This window comes from Lottia gigantea, assembly GCF_000327385.1.
Source record: "Lottia gigantea unplaced genomic scaffold LOTGIsca_109, whole genome shotgun sequence".
NCBI classification, from domain to species: Eukaryota; Metazoa; Mollusca; class Gastropoda; family Lottiidae; genus Lottia; species Lottia gigantea.
The window spans coordinates 388,905-391,269 of record NW_008706978.1 but is presented as its reverse complement, the minus strand read 5'-3'; the positions used below and the strand labels follow the sequence as shown (position 1 = coordinate 391,269).

Sequence of the window (2,365 nt, the reverse complement as noted above, 5' to 3'; positions counted from 1 at the left end):
CAGTTTCTTTGAAATACACTTTAATATCCAGTTTATTTGTTTCTGCAATGGAATCTCCCTTAAAGACAGTGGTATCGGTCCGTCCGTACACATTTGGCTGGTGCTCACTCTACAGGCTACAATTCTTTATGGATTCTTTTGATTTTTATTTTGTGGGTCAATGTTATTCTGAAAATGATCCCTTATCGATTTTCGTGATGATCCCATAATTTTTGACTAAAATATCGTTTTAATGATTTGTATTTGCAATCGAAGCTACTATTGGACCTATACCATTTTTCACCATGTGTATTTGCTAATTCCTTTTGACACTCACGTAAATCTAAAAAATATGTCACCGTAAATAATGCACAGCCCGCCCGGGCGAAAAAAGTTGTCAAACCGCAGACACCATAATATTGAGCGGCAATATGGCGTTTCCCACAACATTGATTCTACGTCACTTAGGCCCACAACATTGATTCTACGTCACTTAGGCCTACATGTTCACTTTCCGTGACATTGACTACAGTGGTCCACCATAAAAAAAAAACAGTGACTATTATTGGACCAGTCTTTTCCTGTATTGGACCACCGGCAATAATTCAATTCTAACGTGAACGCAATGAAAAGACGTTTATGTCCACTCTACACCAAATCGGCAGATGCAAGTTCTTTTCTTCTGTGCATCGTGGGAAATTTTGACGAGGCAGCGGCGTTCTGGTTCACTGTTAATCGAATTCCAACTGTCCCGGTATCTTTAACAAGCGGTGCCAATATGCTCGCCGGGACTTGGTTTATCGTATGATACGTAAGATGTCTGTCACTGGCACAGTTGAACCCCATCAAGTCAGTCTGTCCCCTACTTTTACCCTCAGTTTCAGGAGTCTGGCGCTTTCATTGTATCATTGGCGTTCCAGGCATCCAAGCGAAATTAAAGGGTTGGTTGACTCGAGGCAATGAAGATTATTGGGGAAAATATATGAAGCAAGATTCAATTAAAAGACAAATTTAGCGGTCATATAGACTAATAAATGTGTACAAGGTGTTTTGTTTGGTCAAGGTACACCATCTAGCACGACAATTATATCATTCCAATGGAGCCTATACTGTTGTTGTTGCGTCAAGGTTCATTGTTGTCGTGTCGGGACTTGTTGTTGTGAGAGGGATCTCTGTAAAAAAAGAAGAAACATTACAGATTACAGAATTGAAAATGATAAGAAGAAGAACCTTATTAGGCATCCCTGATATTAGGCATTTAGCAACAATAAAAAAATAGGCCGCTAATGCCTACGTATGCCTACAGAGCGATACTGAATCAAAATTAAAGAAATTATGAAAAAATACAAAATGATGACTCTAAACCACAATTCACACTTTATAACAACAAAATTTCCTTTCAGCGAGTTTTTAGATAGCAAATTTAAAGCACTGTAGCAAAGTTATGCCTTAAAATGGACTAAGGTATGAAATGAAGCAAAACTTAGACAACAATGCATCAGTACATTTGGCTGTAAAGAAAAAGTTAACATAAATCCTTTATTTATTCATTTACCTGTACATTCAGTCTGACCACCTTCCCATTCTCCACATTCATTACATACTACACTTCCCATTCCGGTAAATCCCATATTGCAGGTAAAACTATATATATCACCAATACGTCTAGACACGATAACAGAGTTCAGTTGACCATTGACTATTACTGGATTACCTTCACATAATATTTCTGCAAAATAAAATGGAAATATATTGTACAAATAACAAGTGTCCCAAAACATGATATAAAGGTTTATGTCAAACTTTTCTGGTCCAGTTTGAGTTACTGTGTTCAATGGATGAGTGTGGACCCGTAAACTTCAGTGTGTTTGGGCCTCCTCTCCTAGGATTTTTTTTAGAATCGACTTGTCTAGCTTCAATATGTAAATTATATTGTTGTGTTTCAAACATAGGCCTACCAAATAAACATTACTATGGAGAATTTTGTAAACTGCCAAGTTGACGAATCCAGTTAAAATTGATTTAAAATTTTACCTTCACATGTGATAACTGGTAGTAGGGCATTACGCACCCAGATAATTCCCGCCCGGACACTTCCCGCCCAGCCAATTGCCATCAGGACATTTCGCACCAGGACTATTCACATCAGGACAACTTCCACCCGAGACATTTCGCACCCGGGCACTTTGCACCCAGGACAAATTCCAGCTAGGTCAATTTCCCACCGCGACATTTCGCACCCGGGCACTTTGCACCCAGGACAACTTCCACCCGAGACACTGAACACATCCGGATACTTCACACCAGGACGATTCACATCTAGGAAAACTGCCATCCGGAAATTTCGCACCCGGGGGCAGTTCGCACCCAATTTTTGCTCCCATTA

At 39.5% G+C, this 2,365-nt stretch overlaps 1 protein-coding gene across 1 annotated transcript in view; it reads right to left on the bottom strand.

Moving 5' to 3' along the window:
- Positions 1–985: 985 nt before the first annotated feature.
- LOTGIDRAFT_237505 (hypothetical protein) overlaps positions 986–2,365 on the bottom strand; it is a 2,884-nt gene continuing 1,504 nt past the window's right edge. Inside the window, exons 4-5 of the mRNA XM_009046944.1 lie at positions 1,535–1,708; positions 986–1,151 (exon numbers count right to left, since the gene is read on the bottom strand). Of these exons, the coding sequence (XP_009045192.1) occupies positions 1,084–1,151; positions 1,535–1,708 (242 nt within the window). The 3' untranslated portion in view covers positions 986–1,083. The remainder of the gene's footprint in view (positions 1,152–1,534; positions 1,709–2,365) is intronic.